General features: G+C 36.6%; 2 protein-coding genes across 5 annotated transcripts; one reads left to right on the plus strand and one right to left on the minus strand.

Annotated features, from left to right (window-relative positions):
* Positions 1 to 1,634: 1,634 nt before the first annotated feature.
* SDE5 (silencing defective 5) lies at positions 1,635 to 13,117 on the plus strand. Of its 4 annotated transcripts, none has more exons than XM_086582100.1 (12): positions 1,635 to 1,774; positions 2,059 to 2,618; positions 3,450 to 3,475; positions 4,314 to 4,391; positions 5,538 to 5,611; positions 5,801 to 6,036; positions 6,891 to 6,973; positions 7,117 to 7,173; positions 9,636 to 9,703; positions 9,842 to 9,948; positions 10,027 to 10,094; positions 12,467 to 13,117. In XM_086582100.1, exons 2-12 carry the CDS (start codon positions 2,069 to 2,071, stop codon positions 12,584 to 12,586), a joined length of 1,467 nt encoding a protein of 488 aa, XP_086438226.1. In that variant the 5' UTR covers positions 1,635 to 1,774; positions 2,059 to 2,068; the 3' UTR covers positions 12,587 to 13,117. The 4 variants fall into 4 exon arrangements, with proteins under 4 accessions (XP_086438226.1, XP_086438225.1, XP_086438227.1 ...); XM_086582099.1 differs by having other exon boundaries at positions 1,651 to 1,774; positions 2,064 to 2,618; XM_086582101.1 differs by having other exon boundaries at positions 1,658 to 1,939.
* Positions 13,118 to 17,556: 4,439 nt separating this feature from the next.
* LOC147476206 (uncharacterized) lies at positions 17,557 to 18,741 on the minus strand. Its single transcript, XM_086585657.1, has one exon. It carries the CDS (start codon positions 18,739 to 18,741, stop codon positions 17,557 to 17,559), a length of 1,185 nt encoding a protein of 394 aa, XP_086441783.1.
* Between the last annotated feature and the right edge of the window lie 1,189 nt (positions 18,742 to 19,930).

Consider the following 19,930-nt stretch of genomic DNA (forward strand, 5'->3'; position numbering starts at 1 on the left):
GATAATAATTAGACTAAGACTAAAATGGAAATAATAAATATACTAAGATAATTAGACTAAGATGGAAATAATTAGACTAAGACTAAGATAATCAATAAATTCCAAATTGACAACGTTGTAATTACCCGACTTTGTATTGTTGTACCACTTGCATGTCGAGCCTCTCCAAGATTCACAATTGCAACAAACTTGTTCATCATTTTTGAAATATATTTCCACCTACTGACTAATTGAATCGGAAGACCTATCCGACCCGTGCTTGATTGAACTTCGTTTGTTACACGATTCCAAAATCCTTCTGCATTTTGGAAAGCACCAACAATGGAGTCTTCACTAATTTTTATCCAAGCAAGACATAGAGCTTGATCATCGGACATGCTAAAGTGAGTGCTACCACTTGCTTGAGTTGATGCCATTTGATATTTGGTTTTTTTTAAGAACTGATTTTAAAGAAGAAGAAATATGATATATGATTGTTGGAAGTAGGGGTGGGAATTTGGCCCTAACGACCCTAACCCGGCCCTGACCGATCCGACCCTAAGCCTTATAAAGCCCTCACAATTAAAGCCCTCACAAAGTTTAGGGCAGGACCGACCCTAAGGCCTTCTAGGGCAGGGCTAAGGCTAAGGTTCTGAAACATAGGCCCGACCCTAATTCAGCCCTAACCAAGCCCTAGTTATAGTTTTACATTTTCACTATAAATACAAGTACCATAATTGTCCAACTCTTTGTTAAATATTTTAAATTAAAATAACATTGTCCTTTATAATTTATCACTTACACCCAAAGGTACTTCCAATAACTTGTCTTATATAACAAAAACTTGTCAACCTATCTAGCAGCCATGAAGAACAATGAGCACTAGCCTAATAAAAAAATAAGACTTTATTCCTTTGATCATCAAATCAAAGTCTAGAACTTATTATTCTCAATTTATTTTCCCACTTACTTCTTATAAATTATATTTTTATTCACATCCAAACCAAGTCTAGAACTAAAGGTTTCCGTCCACACCATTAAAGCGAAATACATAACAGACATTTGTAACATAGAAACCAAAAAAACAACCTTTGTCTGAAAAATGGCATTTGTAAAACGAAGAAAATATATAGGCCCAGCCCTAAAACCCGACCCTAAAGCCTTTAAAGAGGGCTTAGGGTAGGGTCAGGGCTTGAGATTTAGACTAGTGACCCGGCCCGACCCGACCCTATGCTGACTTTAGGGCTGGGCTGACCCGACCTTAATATCTAAAGGGCTTTTAAATGTTTAGGGCCGGGCTAGCCCGACCCGGCCCATTGCACCCCTAGTTGAAAGTGTGAGTTGAAATGAAACAAATGTTGTATATATATCAAAGTTTTTTATTTTGACCGTTTTAACTTTTTGACCGTTGGTAAACTAGCCGTTAGGACTCCGGACGGGATGTTGGATTCCGTCTGGTGAGTTTTGTAATCCAGACGGAATCCAACATCTCGTCCGAAGTTAACAAGTCAGTGACTATTTCGATGAAAGATTTCACCTTGTTTTGAACTGGGAAAAATAGTCACCGAGTTTTTCACCCAGCATTGCAGAGCGCTTTTGGACCCAACTAAGTAAAAAAAGTCACAAACTCCTTTATTTCCCTGGCATTGCAAATGCTCTAACAAACTATATAAATACCGACCCGAAACACACTTCCCACACCTCATACTGTTTTTCTCTCTCCTCTTTCTTTCCTTCCTTAAGAAGAAAAGAAAACGAGAGAGAGTAAAAAACGAGTAGACACCTCGCTTTTAAAGTAAGCAGCATTTGCTTTTCCATATTATTTTAATCATCATCACTTTAATCAAACGTGAATACGATTCAACATTAAAGTTTAAATCACTTGATTGGTTTATTCTAGTGTTGTTATAGTTTGGATTACTTGGAAATTTGATGAAACTGAAATCGGTTTAATTGTTAGGTATCATCTTTTTATAATTGTATTATTGGTGAATTAGATAGATTTCTCCTTGCTTTGACTGTTGAATATAGTTAATAATGAAATGTGTCTGATGCTCTGTCTTATTCTGGATTTTGAAGAATAGTGGAAATGGAAGTACATAAACTGGGCAGTTTAGAGCATGATGATGAAACAAGGGCCTTGGCGGGGTTACTTGATATTTTTGCTTCTGCATTTTCTCTAAGGGAGATTGCTTCGGCATTTTGCAAAGCGGGTCGTAATGCTGAAATCGCTGCAGGAATTTTGGCTGAATCAAATGGATGTACTTCTTCTGCTTCTACTAGTCAAACATCCAATGAGCGGTCGACGGAGGCAGTTCCATCAGAGAATTCGACTAATGCAGATGGGAATTCCAAATCATTGAAACATAAAAAGCAATCTGCCTCTGTTGGTACGGTGTCGAGTGTTCTTGGTAAAGCCTACTCTAAACCCACAACAGCATCAAATGGGTTATATCAAACATCCAAACCTTTGAAAATAAATTTAACTGAGTTCCAAATGAATGAGGTTGAGGGAGACGACATTTTATTGGATTCTTCCACAAGCCAGCAACCTATAGATAAAGATGTTGAGTTTTTCTTATTCAAAATGCTTGGAGAGGGATTTCAACTCAGCATGGATGTGATTCGGGATGTTCTTGGTACGTATTTTATTTTAATTTTCTTACAATAATTTTTGCGCCTATTGTCTAGCTGAATTGTGTCCTTTTTGAGTTCTTTTGTTTGTTTGTTCGGTTGTTTGTTTGTTTTGGGTTTGGTTATGTTTTGTTTATGTGTTTTGTTTTTTTAATATCAATTTATCTTGATTTGCTTGTCAAATGAATGTAGTCTTTCTACATTGTTTAAGTATGCATTTTAGATGGATATCCCTACCATTAGTCTTACTCTTACATTTAATTTTCTAAGATATACAAGCTCATATAGTTGCCCAATGGTTAAACATACATATTATAGATCTGATTTGCTTTTTAGTGGTCTTTATATAATATAGAAATTTGCATTGCACTTTTAGTTTTCAGTTTCACTTTGAAGAAATGAGTGGTCATGTTGTTAGACTGCCCAGATTTAATGCATGAAGTCCAGAAGCTTTGCTGTTCAAATTTAAAATGTGTCTGTTTGGTATCTAAAACATGGTCAGGCTTTTAAAAATTCCAAAATCTCAATTGTGAAAATTTATGGTTTCTGTGCATTTTTTTTTTTTTATAAGTAAACTTTATTAGAATGGGGTGCAAAAGCACAGCAAGTACAACTAGTGAGTGAGTACCTCAGTTGTACCAGTATGACTACGTAGAAATAACTCCCTATTACAAGAGTCTCCCACCCTCGGGGTCCCCTAATGACCTTAGTCCGATCTAAAAGCAACTCTCTGAAGTGGAAGTATTTTTGGCTATATTTGGAATATTTTGATAAAATAGAGATGACATCAGATGTACAAATGGTTATCTACTAATCAGTTGCTAATTGATTTGCAGGTTCATGTGGGTATGATACAAATAAGGTATATAACTTCTTTCTTCATTGTAATGGTATATTTTCTTTAACTTCCTCATATCTTATCTTTGTTGACTTCAATATGTAAAATGGTATTAATATAATTCATCCTGTCTTCATAACTTCATCATTACGTTTGATCTATTACAATTTATTAATTTAACCTTCACCGGTCAAACAAACAATAACTTCATCATTATATTTTTTGGATTCGGATTGATGGACACCGCTACCAGAATATTTATAGTTAACTTAAAATGCTGGCGCTGCTATTTTGAGGCTCTGTTATATAGCATTCAGGATTCTTAATTCTTTGTTTCTTTCAATTTGATATTTAACCGTGTAATTTTGCTGGTGAGTATCTCTAGGTCTTTACGTGGTCTGTGACAGTTAGGCCCGCTGACTTTACCAACTAAGCTAGCTGCCATTTTGGCTGACTATTGAGTTCATGTGTTAGAAATACATGATTGTTATAGATGTGGTTTCTAGGAAACATTTCCTTGTCCTCTGTTGTAAGGGAAAGCTTTTCATCTTGTGATTTTCCTTTTTGTTGTTCCAGAAAACCAGGGGGTATGCAAGTTACTTAAGGTGTGCTATTAATATATAACTGCTCTAGAGTAAAAGAAAGGGAAAAGATGATACTGAACTCTCCCTGAATTTTTTCTATGATATCTGCTGCAAGTTGAAGTTGCAAACAAATAATAGTTTCTGTAGTTCTCTTTGATCAAGGGTTGAGAATTTATGTTGCTTTCATTATATATATTACAAAGTTTCCTTGCTTGTGTACGTGTTATGGATCCTGGGTAATACTTCTAATAGTTGTATGATATTCTTTTGCATTTCAGAGCATAGAGAAACTAGTTGATCAATCTGCTTCAACATTGAACAAAAGTGATGACATTATTGGTGGTTTCGCAGAAAAAGTAAGTATTCTTAAATAGGCACAAATATGATTGTATTTTCTTCCTAAAATAGTATAATGAATGGGAAAAAATTGCTATGTTATTTTAGCTTTCTTTCCTTTTCCTTTACTTCTGTCTACTAGTGATTACTGAGTGTTCAGTTCTCTTGGATAAGTATGAATAAAATTGAAAACATGAAGCTTTTGGTTTCAGTGCTTCTTTATCATTGTTAAATAAAAATCATGAAGTATATTTTCGTCCTAATATGTTTTAACAAAGTTTTGTAGAACAGGTCTTCCTGGTGTTAGTGTTACAGTATCTCATATTTCATCATTAGGGCATCTCCAGATGTGCTTCACATAATCATATCACAAATTCTGAACAAACCAAAAATCTGAATCTGGCTGACTGGCTGTCCTACATAAAACATTAAAACCATAAGCTACATGAGGATTCTGTGAAATAAGAAGGGACAATTTTAGATACGAGGGAGGCACTAGTAATGCAATGTGCTAGTTTGGTACAGTTTAAGTTTTAATTTTGTCCTTTATCTGAATGAACTTTTTGTAAAGGGACTGTGTGTGTGTGGGGGGGGGGGGGGGGGGAGAGGTGTTTGGGAGTCAGATGTTTTTAGATTTCAACTTTGTGAAAAACTAAAAGTATGATGATTAAAATGAAGCAAAACATGCATTTGTGAACTTTAAGGGACTATACGAGACCTGACTCCTAAGGGTGTAGAATGCCACCAGCTTGTTACAGTTTAAGATTATACATTTATAGTTTTGTCTTCTTATACGTTAACTTTTGGTGAAGGGCCTGTTTTGACCTTCTAGGGTGGTGGTGGAGCAAAAGAAAATGCAATTTGTTTGGGGGGGGTGGGGGGGGGGAGGGGGAGGGGTTGGAGATGCTCTTAGGGCTCAGAGAGATTAACTAAAATGAAAAGAAACATGGTCTGCTGATGTTATATTTGATTTTTCAATTTTGCATCTTTTATCTTCCACTGTTCTTTTTTCCCATGAAGTATGAGCCTATAAGGTCTATTATGCTGTTAAGATTGTCTACTATCATATTTCTTATTTTGTTTTCATTGTATGTCCACTTTGAATTAAATGAAGATAGGATGTCTTTTGATTGTCTCTTTTGCTTCTCATCTAAGTTTATATATAGTTTGCAGAAGAGGATTCAAATCAACAATATTCTTCTCCTAAAAAAGCGTCCAAATCAACAGGATTACCTCTGCGGTATGTTTCCTCCATTTGAATTGAAAGCTTCTTAAGAAATTTTGAGCTTGCTACTTGACCAGTAATAGGTTCTTCAAAAAGAACTAGAGGAAGTTGATTTTTATTTCTTAACATTATCTGATAATAGGTTCTTTTTTCTTTTTATTCTATATTTTCACACTATGCTGGTGGGGCTACATTTGTATGCAGAAATGAAGCAGAACAAATTGCCCAAGAGAGAAGGAACCTGTCAAGGGAAGTGTTAACTTCATTGTTCAGTGCCCCTGATAGACCTGAAGAACAACCAAGAAAAACCCTGCTAAGTAGAGCCGTGAAGAACAAGAGATCGTATGGAACAGTTGTGTCTGAACCTCTAGAAGACAGAATTCACAGAACTCCATCACTTTTGCCATATTCTATAGAACCACAAAAAGATACAGACGACGGTGCGGACTTTTATCTTGGATAACACAATTTAGATCATTTATATATATTTAAATTTGTAGACTTAGTTCATGTGCTTTGACATTCGGTTACATTTTATTAAGTTGCTCCCTCTACTGTCAGTTTCTCCATCGCAGTGTGAGAGTTTTCTCCAAAGAATCTGTGAATTAAAACACATGGAAATAATTTTTGAACAAAACATATTAACACTGGGAATTTCAAAAATATAATAACATAGGTGGGTGTGCCAATTAATGTACTCAAGATGTACTAGAAACACATTAAAACTTGATGTTTTAAATCAAAATAAATTAGAATATTTTAACGTGAGTTTATCTCATAATTAGGTCAAATAAAAAAAAATCTTAGCTGTCCCTAGTCTTAAACTTCGTCCTATATTTAAATTTCTAAGTTTCAGCTATATATTGAAATCTGAAGTCAAGTAATGCAAGAAAGGCAGATGGATATAGTACTCATTATCCTTCAAAGGATGTGTGTAAAAGGAATACAAGTCTTTCATTTCTAAAAATTGGAGAGTTATTTTTTGAAAGTTCATTGTGCAACTCCTCTTTGAGAGGGTTGGAGATTACCAATAAAGAGAAAAAGTGAGAAAGAAAGACGTGGTTGGAGAACTGGAATTGTCATTTTCCAAGAGTTTGACCATTCTTTCATCAGCACACTTTAATACTTACTGTAACAATTTTTGCATCTTTGAATTTACAACGTGACAGATTTTAATAAGGAGGATGTGGATTTTACTTTGGGAAATTTTGAAATATGGGGATGATAACAGTTTTGAATAGACTGTAACTAGGGTCTTTTTGACCTCTTTTACGTTCTTCTATCATTTAAACAGATGTTGAAGAAGAGGATAGCTATCAGGTCCTTCGGAGAACTGCCAGAGAGCATTGGGTTACAATGAAGGAATATTATAAAGCTGTAAGTAGCAATTTCCATTTTTTTTTTCTTTCCCATGCACATCATTCCCTCTTCATACACTTGGACACTCACACAATACAAAAGAAACAAAGATTAAAATATTTAATTCTAGATGATATATACTGATGCCATTACCTTCACAGGCTGTAGAGGCGTTTTCAAAAGGAAATCACACTCTAGCTGAGAAGCTTCTTCAACAGGTAAGGTTATGAAGTTCTGTGTTTTGGACCTTCCAGATGATACAACTACCTTACTAGTAGCATAAACATCAACCTTAATATTTATCTCTGGGAAGTAGTATATTATTGGTATTTACAAGGTGTGGTATATCAGTAGGAGTTATTGATCTCAAAATGTTGAAGGTGGATGATGTACCAGGATTTTGTGTACTTACGTGGTGGTTAGCTAGAATTCAATGCAGTTACATTTCCCTAGAAGTTAGGAATGACACAAGGTATTTTAAATATGAGATAGTTTCAATACTTTGTCAATTGGTCTTGTGATGTACGGAAATAGGTTTCATGAATTAATGGTGGTGCTGTTCAAAGTCGGAAAAATTGGCATATGGTTAATTTGGTAAAAATTGTGAAATGTGGACGGTAAATTCTGTGAAATAAAGTTTTTTTTTTCCATGAGGTGGGTATGCCTATGGTTTTATACGTTTGAACCATAAATGAGAAAAATACAATGCCATTTATTTTTGTACTTCAGAGGTAAATTTAAACTTTGGAATGAAAAAAAGGTGTTTTTTTAAAAAAAAAAATAAAAAACAAAAAATCTTCTAAACTAGTATTTAATTTATAAGACTTTGGAGGATATCAAGAAGCTTTTGTTTGCTTGGTCCAGGAGTGTCAATCTTATTAGGGAACTTAGATTTGAAGACTTCACTAGCATCCTGTATGCACGAAATATTTTTAAAAGGAATAATAACAATGTAAGTTATTATAGAAACAATTTCTTTTAACGAAGAGCCAAGTACCACAGTATTAAAATGTTTGCCTTGGATGGTAAGTTAATTTGCAAGTGAGGGATCATAGGATTATAACTGAAATTGGCTTGTTCTCATGTGGAGTGACAACCCATGTAATGCCTATGGAGGGATCATAGCAACATTTCATTGATAAGAAAAATGTTACAATCGTGTCACTCTATGGAGCTCTTATGATATACCCATGGCTTACTATGGTATGCCTAGTAGGTGTAGCAGAGTCCAATGGTAGTCCCTACTTTTATAGACTGTACTGACCTATGTGAGATAGGTGTACCACTTCAGAGGAGGTCAGATGATCCTGTCTCCTATAGGCTCCTGGAAACAAAAGTAGCAAGATGGTTCAGCAACTTCGAAAGGCTCTGTTTATACTGCGACTTCCCAATTTTAGTGTTAGGGTAACTTGGCTGGTTGAGGTGTAGAGCGGCGTATATTAGCCGATTTTAAAAAGAACCTGCATTTTATTGTAACTTGTGGTTTTTGTTTTCACAGAGCCTTCCCTACTTTTTACAAATGATGACATCTAGACTGTCTCCCATCTCCCATTGATTTTGGTTACTAATAGATGGTAAGGTTTTTCCTAGGTAACAGTTTCCTTGTCATCTTCCATACATCTATCATTATATGATGAAAAGGCTGAACAGAAGATGGACACTGGGTAGGAATGACAGGGAAGTTAGTTAGGAAAGCAATTGTGATGCCTTAAGTCTGGAATCTGTAAAACCATAATAATTGCATGTGTTCCCTTGAATTGAAGGTAGATACATAGTAGTTGTTGATTAGAGATTGCCTAAACTGGAGACATAGAGTTTTTGTTTTTGGTAACTGGAGACATAGGAGTTGGATGGTGTATAATATATTAATTTTTGATCTCCAAGGAAAGCATGGTAATTGGATTTGTTTGTTTCATACAACTTTGATGCTTATGAAAAGAGGGAATAGGTATGACCCTTTGGAGATGATATGAATGAAAGTTACAACTCTAAGGGTATTAAAACAATAAAGTAGAAACTAGAATCTTAGTAAGGTACATCTAGATAACACTGTGCTTGTTATAAGGAGTTATATTGAATATTTACATATACTCTGAAGTTGGTGCAAAACTTTATTGGCGGTTATTTCAATATCAAAGATATTTATTAGGATTCACCAATGGAGATCATTTTTGATAAGATGTCAGGCCTGATCTTCTTGTGAAACTCTCTCGTGGCCTGATTTGAGCAGCTTTAATTTGGCTGTGATGTAGGGCTTTACTCCCGGAGTTTTACCCCTTCATGTTGGGATGTTCTTGTTTTTAAGCAATAATTTTCCAAATGTCCATGGTAGCCATCAATGTGGTCTCGGAGAATCAGTACTTGGGTTTAAGGGGTGACAGATGTAAGAAGATTATCTAAAAAAAAGACAGATAGTGGACAGCTTCTGTTGGCAGTTCCACAATTCTGTGTTTTGCTTGGGATCTTTGATAACTTTCATGTTAGTTTAATCAAAATAAATCAAAATTAAAATAAAGAGAAAACAATAATTTTCTGCAGGTGGAAATATCTAAATGACATGGTAGATTGGTGAACTAAGATGCATTTGTTGACCTCAGTCTTGGTCCAATGTTTCAGCCAATTAATACTGTCTTAATAGATTTGAATGTTTTTAACTTGATAACTTGTGTTGGATATCTAGGGACAATTTTACAATAACAAGGCCCGAGAAGCAGATGCTAAATCTTCTCAAAAGGTTTTCGAATGCAGGTTGGTCTTTGTATTAATTAGACTATTGGTTTACCGTCTGAACTTCCTACCCATTTGGCTCTTCTTATTGTTTCTTCATCTTTTCCTACTTGATTTCGAAATGTCTATATTTGTAACTAGTTTGCATTTGTAAATTAGTAATAAGGAGAGTCCAGATGACGTGGTTCTTGATGTGCATGATCATGATGTGAAACAAGCAATACGCCTGATGAAAGTCCATCTTTCTTCGCTTTCTGGTATTCAATGTATGTTAATATTTTGCCCTTTGCGATACTCTTGAACTGATTTATATGACATGACACTGAACCAATTTCCTTACTCAGCTATTCAGAAACTCAAGGTCATTGTTGAGACTGGTGAAGATATTACTCAAGGGTCCAGAAAAAGACGGGTAAGACCTAGTTAAATGAGCTGTTTTAGTTTTATATTATTTGTTTGAATTACATAGGATTGACTATTTACGTTTTGGTATTTGCAATAAACTTATTTTCTTTGCTAGAATAATTACTTTTTCCTTTGCCTAAACTTGACTCTTTTCTGAAACCCTGACACCAACAATATTGTAATTTTCATAGGTGGTAAACCAATGGTTCTATTGAGTTTAGTTTGGTGAACTACGATCAACCGCTAGTTTACTACAAGATGGTTTCATTATTTTTGCAATTGACACCTCTACCAAAAAGTGTACAGGGTAATGTTTGAAATCGTTAAAATCCTTAGAATTGATTAACGAGATAAGGTTGTCTTTCCATGAGTTAATGTTCCAACTTTCAAGAGGTCCTTAACGGTTCGCTCTTTTGCTTTAGCAAGAGCTTAAAGTACATAATCAGAAGAAGGCAAGTGCCATTTCCATTGATGCATCTTGAGATCTAATTTAATTTGGATTGAAGTAGGAAAGGGGTTGCCTGAAGTGTTATGTTTTCACAATTTACCCATTTGGAACGTGGATTTCAGGATTTGTCATTTGTGTTTGCTGATTTTTTGAACAATATAAATACTTTTTGTTCTGTTGACTTTTGGCGTTGCCTGGTTTCCCTTTTCATTTCCTTCATGGTGTCTTTCCTGTGTTGAAGCTAGAGTCTAGATGTTGTATCTTTGGAAGTCGTCCTAGATAACAATGCCTGAATTGTCTTTGATTTCTCCAGTTTTGGTTCCTCTGTAACTTTCTCCTTTTTTACTTTTTCAAATTTTATTTTCTATTTCTTCTGAGTGGTGCCGATTCACAACATTCTTTTTTAGTTGTGTCACATGGTGAGCTGCCCTGAATTTGTTTTCCACATCGTGTCAAAGTGTGTCTAAATACCTTGCACTAGGTAGAAATTAGGGTCTTCCAAGGGTAATTACTATTGGTGGTTTTCACCTTAAGTTAATGTCAACCTTGGTTTATTATTTTAAGTTTTCCATTTAAAATTTTGAGATCACTATCTTCTAAAACCTTTTTAATGAGAAAAGGTACCAGTTTAAGAAAGGCTACCCATAACTAATAAGCTCTGTAACTACTTTTTCTGTGTGCTTATGTCTGTGCATTTGATACTTACCTTGCAAAAGTTTACTAGTTTAGCAAATAATATATTCCCCAATTAGTATATATTGTGCACAACTGCACATGGCATAGGTCGTTCTCGCACCTTATTCTATGAAAAATATAAAACGTGTAATTATTGTAGGAACTAGGAAGTAAACAGAAATGGTTTTCCTTTAGTTGTAAAATGACATGCCAGGTAAAACGCTATATCTCCACAAAAGACCTTTACACTGCTGCAAGCTTTTCTAAATAGCTCGTAGCTGAACAAAGATTTTATAAAATGAAGGCTGTATATATATTATTCTAAAGCTGTTATAGTCCAGTTTACCTGTTTCTTTATAAGTACATTGACACGGATATGTGTGTCCGTCTCTGACACGGATACGAAGTGTCGGACACATGGATACGTTTCCGATACGAATTATTTTTAAATTATGGCTTGTCCAAGTAACATAGGTTTCTTTTTTCCCACTTTTTGAACTACTTATTAGTTTAAACAAGCTTTCTCTTAAACCGACATGTTCGTGGGGCTGAACAACTTTTTAATTTACGCTTATTAACTTGTTCGTGGGCAACTTATATACGACACTATATAAACTGTGCAAGACACTATATAAGCTGCTCAAGACACTATATAACATGTCCGTTAACAGACAGTTTGTTTAAGAGAAACCTTCTATAGGATCTTGTAACTTTTTTTATAGAAAGAGTCCCTCTCTTTCTATTTCTGAAGATTGACGGATCAAATTCTCTTGATGAAGAACTCCAGAGAGAGTAAGTTTGCAAGGCTCACGTAGGAAGGTTTTATCTTGAAGCTATCCAAATAGACTGGGATACTGTTATTCAAATTATTAAAGTTCTAGATATTTTGCTAAGAAAGTAGTTGTCATTTGGAGTGTCTGCAACACCCAGGTATAGGTGAACAAGAAAAAAGAACAAAAAGCACCCTGCTTTAGGTGCGAATTCTGTGAGAAGTATTTCCAACAAGGAAGTATACTCATGTGGTCTTATAGCATAATTGGATTACAGTCTTCATTGCCCTTAGGATTGAACTTTTTTTTTCCAGGGTGGTCAAGTTTTCTACTCATCCAGTCAATTGGTTTAAACGTACTTAATCAAAGTATTAGCTTCAATCTTCTGGATTGACCTTACAAGCTTTTTTACTCCAGAGTTGTGTAGTATATCTCTTGGTTGACCATGGTTACAAATTTAATTACGTTCTGAATCCTTTCTAACAGGTCCTGAAGTTTCTAGAGCGGGAATCCATCAAGTGGACTGAGGAAGGTGGAACGATTACGATTCCACTGGCTGAAATTGATCCAGACCTCCTGAGTTTTGCACCAAAATCAGATGACTGACTGTTGGCAGAGCAAATTTAACCAAAAATAGATAAATGGTTTCTAACATTTTCTGTAATGACCAACCTTCGAAAATCTTTTCATCAGTGCATACACAACAACAACAACAACAACAGCAGGAAAAAAGTGAAAAGAAGATTAATGGAAAATGAATAAAAGAAGTGAAGTTTTGGGATTGTGAATTCTCCTTAGAGTTGAGATAGGCTTAAGATTTTGGAGGGTGGGTTCACTTGAAATTAAAGAAAGGTGGCAAATGCAATCTCTCTTTTGATTTTAGTTTTTGCAGTGTCTAAGCTCAGCCCCATTTTTTTTTTTCTGGTGCCAGTTCTGCCGCTGCTATTTTGATTTTTGACCGTACTAGAATCATGGTGTAATATGTGTAAAACCATAAAAGAAAAGATCATCCTATATTTAGCATGTGTCTTTTATGGTTTTACAATATGTAGTCTAATTTGATCTTTTGGCATTTTCATTCTAATTGTGGATGCAAGAAAAGAATTTCCCATCTTAATGGGGATGGTGTTTATTCTATCTTTAGGGACTTATTGATTCAATGCACTACCATATGTAAAAAGGTTCTCAACGTGGAGCAGACTATAAAGAATGGAAGGCTAACAGCTACAGTTTCCTTTCAAACGGAGGTGGATCCATACCTGAGATACCATTAAAATGTATCCTTATTTTACCTATACTTTGTTGGGTTGACTGGTATTAAACCAACTCTCTTCCAATGGGAAATTACATCTTGTTCTAGAGGAATCTGTATAGGACAGATCGAGAGAAAAAGTAATTCTAGAGGATATTTTTTTTAATCACTTATAAGACCGGGTAGATAAAAAGTCGAGTATACTCTTGATGCAAAATTAAAAATGGCTCGGATAGATGAAAGGTAAAGCATATTCCTGGTACCAAATAATAAACTGTCTGGCCCAACCGAAACGACCCCGTGTATATAGTATGAATAATGATTGTCCATACTTATTTGGGGTATGAACAATTATTGTTTATACTTTAACATGAGCTATGAACACTCATTGTTGATTATTCATACCTATTTAGGGTATGAACAATCATTGTTTATACCTCAACATAATATATGATCAGTAAAAACACCTATTGGAGTATGAACAATCACTGTTTATACTTCAACATGAGCTATGAACAATAATTGACCTATTTAGGATATGAACAATGATTGTTCATACTTTAATATAATGTATAATCAATAAGAACACTTATTCAAGTATGAACAATCACTGTTCATACATCAACATAAACTATAAACAATTATTGTTCATACCTATTTAGGATATGAACAATTAATAATCATACCTCAACATAATGTATGATTAGTAAGAACACCTATTGGAATATGAACAATCATTGTTTATACCTCAACATGAACTATGAACAATCATTGTTCATATATCAATATATTGTATGAGGTACGTTCATCTATTTGGACAACATAAAATATGAACACTCATTGTTCATAGCAAAACGACAGAAAGGGTTCATAGCAAAACGATAGAAAACGACAGAAAGGGTTCATAACAAAACGACAGAAAAGGGTAAAATCGAAAATATTTATTTCAAATATAGGTTATTTATCTTTAAAAGTTATTTTCACTCGAAAATTAGTTTTCCAGATTATTTTCACCCGAAATTTGTACTTGAGAGTGGAAAAAATCGTTGGTTTTGAGAGTGGTTTTCACTTGAAAATGAGTCTTGGACCAATTTTTTGTGAAAACAAAAGAAGATGAAAATAAATTCCAGACCCAGTGATCTGTGACACACCATATACCATTTCAATGTATCGGCGATCAAGTCTTTTTTCGATCACCTCGATTTGGGTCAACATTTCGATTTTGGGTTTTGTTTTTTGGTTTCCTTTTTCTTTTGTTTTTTGTTTCCTTTTTCTCTTGATGGGTTTTATCACTGTCATTTTGGCGAGGAGAGGAGAGAAATCGAAACACTTTTGACAAGTTTAACCAATTTGCACGCAAAGTGCCAGATTTCAGACTAGTCCATACTCCATAAACACTATTTTGATTTTGATTCCCTTATTTCCCAAGTCAACCCATATCTTATGACGACAACATGAGTCATTTTTTTTTTTTTTTCGTTGAAAATATGTCTTATAAAATTCAAAGCATAAGGGGTACAGTACTGGTGTCCAACAAAAAGCCGGGGAGAGAGTTCAGATCCTGATATCTAGAAGCCCACTTGGCTAGCTCATGAGCTTCACCATTCACTTGCCTACTAATCCAACTAAACCTACAAAAAGTGAAAATATGGCATAACTCCTGAATATTACATCTAATGGAATATAGTTTCCAATTTATCAACTGCTGCTCACTCAAGTTTTGTGCAGCCAAAATAACTTGATGACGGATCTCTCCTTCAAACAGGCCGATGTGCTTCCGTGGTCCTAGCTAGTTTAACAACCACTTCGGTGCCACCATCTCTGCCTCTCGGACCCGACTTCAAAGAGCCATAATGCATTGCTCCCACCATAGTTCCTTCTCTATCCCAAGCCAAAGTCCTTGCTGCTCTTTGCCACCATTGTTTCCCTCTGAAGGCGCATCAAAGCGGATTAATCTGATATTTACTTCCACAATAGGAAAAATAGGATTGTTTTTCTCATCAAGCCAAGTCTTAGAAAGGTAAGAGTTTGAAAAAACTACTCCCTGAGGTTCTCTATATGCTTCCAGGCTCCTGTTCCACTGAGCATAAACCCTTCTCAGCAGGCTATCTCTGTTGGGCAATTTACCCTCAAACTTAGCCTTATTTCTTACTCCCCAAATATCTTGTAAAATATGAACGCTAGCGCGTGCTTTTCTACAAGTCCTTGGTCAGCTGTTTGTGTCCACTCTAGGAAGACATCCAGCCAGTCTCTTATAGTATGGTCAGCATGTTCTTCAACTCTAGACCCCAACTCAGAAGCAAACCAAACCATTTTTGTCTACTCACATTGGAAGAAAAGGTGGATGGGTTCTTCTGGGGCCGACCAACATAAGGGGCAAGTATGGTCCCCCTGAATATTTATGCTTTCCAACACATCCCCTGTGGGAAGTATGTTCATATACATCTTCCAATGGAACATCTGTGTGTTAGCTGGCATCTGCAATCCCCACAGAGTTTTGATACTCTTGGTATTGAAAGAGGAGGTACCTCCTTGCCAATTAGTTCTAGTGACAAACTTATAGGCAGATTTGACTGTTAGGAGTCCATTATAGGTGTGCACCCATCTGATCTCATCAGTAGCCCTACTGTTAGGTCTGATCACCACTTGTTTGATCATAGTCACTATCTCAGGTGGAAATAGAGACGCCACCTTTTGATAGTCCCAACTTGACCCATCCCTTAGCATTAGGTCTCTTACTCTTAGATCCTCCAACTCAGGTCTGGTAGGCAGCATTTCTTGCAGTGTTATAGGGGCTTTGTTTTGAAGAAGCCAAGGTTGTTTCATAGCTTTCACCTTGTCCCCTTTTCCAATACTCCATATAAACCCTGGGAGAATGCCACGTGCAGTTCTATGCACCCCTTTCCAGAACCAGGAGGCCCAGGGTGGGGGTTCCTCTTTACTATCAAACCACTATTTTCCATACACAGCTATAAAGGTCTTCGCCCATATAGATGTAGTGTCCTTGACAGCTTTCCAAGCCAGCTTAGAAAGCATAGCCTTGTTCATGTCCCCAGTTTTCCTCAATCCTAAGCCTCCCAAGGCTTTAAGCTTACATATGTCATCCCACCCAATGGTGTGGAGGCTTTTGCTGTCATCAGTACCATGCCACCAGAATTGTCTGTATGCTTTATCTAACTTATTGCATGTGGATTTAGGTACTTTGTAAGTTGCCATAGCATAGAGAGGGGTAGCTTGAGCCACAGTTTGGATAAGAGTATTTCCTCCCAGCTTGGCTCAAGACTTTTGCTCTCCAGCATTTTATTTTGCCATGGACTTTGTCTATCAGGTAATCAAAGTCATCCTTTTTGCTCTGAGATATGACAATGGGTACTCCCAAGTATTTATCTCTCTTGTCAAAGATTCTCATCTTCCAGAATCTCTTAAGAATCTTTTTATGCATTCTATGCACATTTTTGCTACAATGGATGTTAGACTTGTTATAGTTTATCCTCTGTCCAGAGGCTACACAATACTCTTCCAATATGTGTTTTACCTTGCCACTCTCAGCCAAACTGGCCTTAGTGAATAAGATAAGGTCATCTGCATATAGGAGATGAGTGATAGGGGGAGCATTCCTCCTGATTTTGATGCCATGAATCTCCCCATTATTTTCAGCCTTTGCTATCATTCTAGAGAGAGCTTCAGAGACAATGATAAACAGGTAAGGGGAGAGAGGGTCTCCCTGTCTAAGCCCTCTGTCAGGACTGAAGCTCTCTAGGAGAGAACCATTCAACAAAACTTTGTAAGAGACAGTAGAGATGCATTGGGAGATAAGTTGTCTCCACTTAGCACTGAAACCCAACTTATTGAAAATATTGTCAAGAAAAGACCATTCTACCCTATCATAGGCTTTTGTCATATCCATCTTCAAAGCAACAAAGCCATGTTTTGTTTTCATGCTCTTCATATTATGAAAATTTTCACTGGCAAGCCCAATATTATCACCTATGCTCCTACCCTTTATGAAAGTTGCTTGAAAAGGGGAGACTATCTTATTAATATGTGCCTTAAGCCTATTAGCTAGGATCTTAGCAATAATCTTATAGCAGAAATTACACAGACTAATAGGTCTGAACTTAGACATATGATCAGGATTAGAAACTTTAGGAATTAAAGCTAGAAAGGTTTCATTAAATCTAGGGTTCATGCAGCCTTTTTCAAAGAAATTTTTAACACAATCTATAATAGCTGGGCCAACCACCTCCCAGCAATTCTAATAGAAAGTTCCTTGGAAGCCATCTGGTCCAGGGGCTTTCAAGGCCCCCATCTTCTTAACCACATGCTAGATGTCCTCCTTAGAGGGGCAGGCTGTAAGGATCTCATTCTCTCTATCAGTAATGCAAGGGGAAAACAAGTTAAAGATATTATCATTATTAGAAGGCTTATCCGAAGCATAAAGATCATCAAAATATTCTTTAACAGCATACCCCACCCCTTGTCTTCCTTCTTTCCACACACCCACACTATCTTTAATCCTATCAATGTTATTCTTTCTTCTCCTATACACAGTGGACAGATGGAAGAACTTGGTATTTCTGCCCCCCTCTTTAATCCAATGTTGACTTGATTTCTGTTTCCAGAAAACTTTCTCTTTGTCATACCAATCAAACAGCCTTGTCTTAAGTAGTTTAGCTTTTTCATGGTTTTGGTAAGAGAAAGGTTTCTGGAGCACTCTATCAAGATCTTTTTGAGTTTTATTTATACTATAAAAGATATTACCAAAGGTTTTCTTATTCCAAGTTTTCAGGCATTGTTCAACACTCTTGAGCTTATGGACCACTCTCCAGTCAGGAAGGTCATGAGTGACCGCCTTCCAAGCCTGATCAATTACAGGCTTACAAGACTTATCCCTCAGCCACATATTATAAAACCTGAAAGGCCTATCAGTAACCTCCATCTTGGGCATAAGATTTATCATTAAAGACAAATGGTTCGAGGTAGCATTTACCACATTTTTAACAAGCATATTAGGAAAAAGATTCAGCCAATCAGCTGTGGCCAGAGCACGGTCAAGACGCTCAAGAATATTATCTTTAACTTTCCTATTATTGTTCCAGGTAAACTTAGGTCCCCTATACCCCAGATCAACCAAGCCTAGCTCATTAATCAAATTATTAAAGTCAAGCATGCACTTATTAAAAGAAGATCGACCCCCAATTTTCTCATCTAGGGATCTAATGGCATTAAAATCCCCAAAAAGCAGCCAAGGCCCAGGAATATATGGGGCAGTTTCTCTTATCTCAGCCCAGAATCTATGTCTACAACTAGCATTTGGCTCTCCATAGATGAAACTGAAAAACCAAGGATTATTACTTTGATAATTAGAAAGTTTACCTGTGATTTGATTTGTCGTGGCTCCCAGCACCTCAAGGTCTACTCCTGTTTTCCAGAAAAGTGCCAGCCCACCTCGATGTTCAGCAGTAGGAACACATAAATGGTTATCTAACTTTAGCACTTTGCTTAACATACTAATTTTACTCTCCCCCACTTTGGTTTCAGATAAACAGATGATATCCGGTTGATGTTGCCTCACAAGATTCTTTAGATTTTGAACTGCCGTGGAGGAACCTATTCCCTGGCAGTTCCAGGCGTGTATCATTTCTGTTGAGGCAGTTGTTTGGGGACAGCTGCCGCGAACCCTGGAGGAAGACCACACAGACCTCCACTGCTTGCAGACTTACCACTCTCACCATTAGAACTTCCATCACCACTATACCCACTTGGGGAACCTCTCCTCTTCCTAGATCTTACCTCGGAACCCATTTGCTTTTTTTTGTTTGCTTGTTGTTGTTTCACTCTTGTTGAGTCATCAATCGCGGAGGACAGGGTTGTGCAAGTTGAGAGATACTCACATCAGAATCAAACTCACCCTCATCATGACTACCTTGACTGAGGTCCAAAGGCGCATTACCCACTGATACTTCCTCCTGAGAGTCAGCATTAAAAACCACCATGTCCAAGTCTTCTTCTTCTGAAGGATCCTCCTCTTCCTCATCAGTGAAAGCATCTTATGGGATATCCTCCTCTGGTATCTCTGGTCCCCATTGATCTGAGTGAACACTTGAGTCCAGTGATTAATTTGAAATTGATGGTTCCACTGAGTTCCTAGAGTCACTGGAGATGGAGACAATCTGAGCTTCTTCTGGAATCAACAAGTGTCCCAATCCTTTTGCCCTTAAGTCATCTGCCTCTCTCTTTGCTTTCTTTGAGAGTCTTTCAGCCACCCTCAAACTGTGTCTACGCCAGCCACCGTCATCCATCTTTTCCAAATCTCCTCCTAAACTCAGCTGTTTCCTTTTGCTTCCCACTCTTAAACCTTTCTCTGTTTGCAAACTTCTCTTAGCTCTTCTTCTTTTGGATCCTCGAGAGGCAAAGGTTTTATACCCCCTACCACGTGCTGGTAGCCCAAGAAATCGAAAAGTGGGATTTCCACCCTCAACATGTAATCTGGCTTGATAGCTCCCATCAGTCTCGTTATTTTCTAGAAAAGGAATGATGGCCTGGGAAGAGGGAGAGCCAAAATACGGTCGCGGCGTGATCCTTCAATAGATTTTCCCTAGTTCCCAAAAACCCACCTCCAACAGCTATTGTCTCTAGCATGCCAGCTTTGCAGCCCACTTGTTCCCATTCTATATCTCGATGATTTCCAGAAACTT

Source organism: Coptis chinensis, chromosome 9, assembly GCF_015680905.1.
Source record: "Coptis chinensis isolate HL-2020 chromosome 9, ASM1568090v1, whole genome shotgun sequence".
Classification (NCBI taxonomy): Eukaryota; Viridiplantae; Streptophyta; class Magnoliopsida; order Ranunculales; family Ranunculaceae; genus Coptis; species Coptis chinensis.

Excerpts from the sequence above, each read along its gene's own strand:
- SDE5 (XM_086582099.1), top strand. Across the intron at positions 4,392-5,537 it reads TTGGTGGTTTCGCAGAAAAA|TTTGCAGAAGAGGATTCAAA; the intron begins GTAAGTATTCTT and ends GTTTATATATAG. Across the intron at positions 9,704-9,841 it reads CAAAAGGTTTTCGAATGCAG|TAATAAGGAGAGTCCAGATG; the intron begins GTTGGTCTTTGT and ends TTTGTAAATTAG.
- LOC147476206 (XM_086585657.1), bottom strand. The coding sequence starts at position 18,741 with ATGTTAAGCAAAGTGCTAAAGTTAGATAACCATTTATGTGTTCCTACT.